The 1,602-nt window shown below is 36.3% G+C and overlaps 1 protein-coding gene across 1 annotated transcript in view; it reads left to right on the plus strand.

Moving 5' to 3' along the window:
- Window positions 1–1,354, plus strand: part of LOC104159275 (transcription factor COE3) — a gene marked incomplete at its 3' end in the record, with an annotated part of 36,029 nt that extends 34,675 nt beyond the window's left edge. The window contains exon 8 of the mRNA XM_009697141.1: window positions 1,166–1,354. Within this exon, the coding sequence (XP_009695443.1) occupies window positions 1,166–1,354 (189 nt within the window). The remainder of the gene's footprint in view (window positions 1–1,165) is intronic.
- Window positions 1,355–1,602: the final 248 nt, after the last annotated feature.

The raw sequence follows: 1,602 nt of genomic DNA on the forward strand, positions 1-1,602 counted from the left end.
TTGACCGCTTTTGGCCAGTGCCTATTAATACGAGCTGATGTCACCACTGTGTTCTTCCTCTTTTTCTCCCCGTAGTCATATGTCTGATCGTGTAATGAAATGCCGTCTTTAACTTTCTCGTAGTATTTAATTCTTCCTGTTCTTTCGTTTACTGTTATCATAAAGCATCTCCAGTGGAAAAAAAAAAATTGGCAAAGTATAGAAAGCTCTTTATTATTCACAGTGGATATACAACGTGTATGTTTTTTATAAAATAATTATGTCTAGGTATCTCCACCTGGTTTTGGAATATTTGCACAGATAAATCTAATTTGATGTCTGTGATTTTAAAATACTTTGTTTATAGGCATGTGTGACATATATGTTACTAATAAAAGTAATAGTTGATTTAATTTACGTGTTGTAATTGAAAGTGCATGTAGCATATTGCATTTAGAATTAATTTTGATACTAATGAAAGCAGGGAAACAGGATTATTAGATATGTTCAAACCCATATTTTTTGCTTGCAATGTAATTATTAAATTGATTGCTCAGATAGGAACAAATTGTTGTTTAAAATCCTGATTCTGCTATGTTTCCTCTTCTAAAAAGATTGTCTTTTAATGCATTTCCAAGCTAATAAGCCTTATAAAATTCTGTACTTGATCTTGAATTAGTTTTCACTGATGGCTACACCTTATCAAAGTACGAGTTTGTTGTTAGTATAAAAATATCAGTCACAAAATGAAGACCCCAAAACAGCCTTTTAACGTAAATCACTGCAACAAAAAAAGTTTTTCTTGTCAGCTATGGCATTTGAAGGTCTGTAGAGGCTGAAAGTTCATTAAGTGTGTTGGTACAAAGCGGGACTCGAGCCTGTTGATAATTGCTCCTAAAGACAAACGTGAAGGCACCTGACACAGCTGGATCGAAGAGAGCTTTTGTTGGCTGTCTGTGCTAAGAGGAGAGACAACATAGAGTGCTCGTAGATGATTTAAGTAGGGTTGGCGTGATAAGGTTATCTCAAACTGCAAGAGTTGATAGGGCAGTAAGAGACAACTTAGAGCAAAGCTGTGCAATCAATTAAAACTGTGTAATATATGCTGCATGAGGAAACCCCCCAGCCCTAAGTCTATATTATAAAATAACATTATTTTTTTGGGGTGGGGGGGTTTCTAACACAGTAGGTTACAGTCGCAACACAAGCAGTGTTTCCCCGCGAGGATATGTTCCCAGCAGTACTCCTCAGCAGTCCAATTACAACACAGTCAGCAATAGCATGAATGGATATGGCAATGCCGGCATGCCCAATCTAGGTGTACCAGGTTCCCCTGGATTTCTTAATGGCTCCTCAGCTAACTCTCCTTATGGCAGTAAGTGTCTATTTTTGGTAACGCATCATCATATAGATTCATATTTACTACAAAATCAAATACGTGCATTGTTTTGATTTCCTATATTGTGAGCTACTGGATAAAAGGAGGGGTGACTCTGGAGGCTGGACGTAAAAATGAATATAATAAATTGATCTGTTTGTGCCATAATACAATCTCAGATAGAAAAAAAAAAATTGGACTGCGCAATTTGTAACAAAAGTCCAACACAAAAGAGTTTGCCTGTT

The sequence above is a fragment of the Cariama cristata genome, unplaced genomic scaffold (assembly GCF_000690535.1).
Source record: "Cariama cristata isolate BGI_N322 unplaced genomic scaffold, ASM69053v1 scaffold36283, whole genome shotgun sequence".
NCBI lineage: Eukaryota > Metazoa > Chordata > Aves > Cariamiformes > Cariamidae > Cariama > Cariama cristata.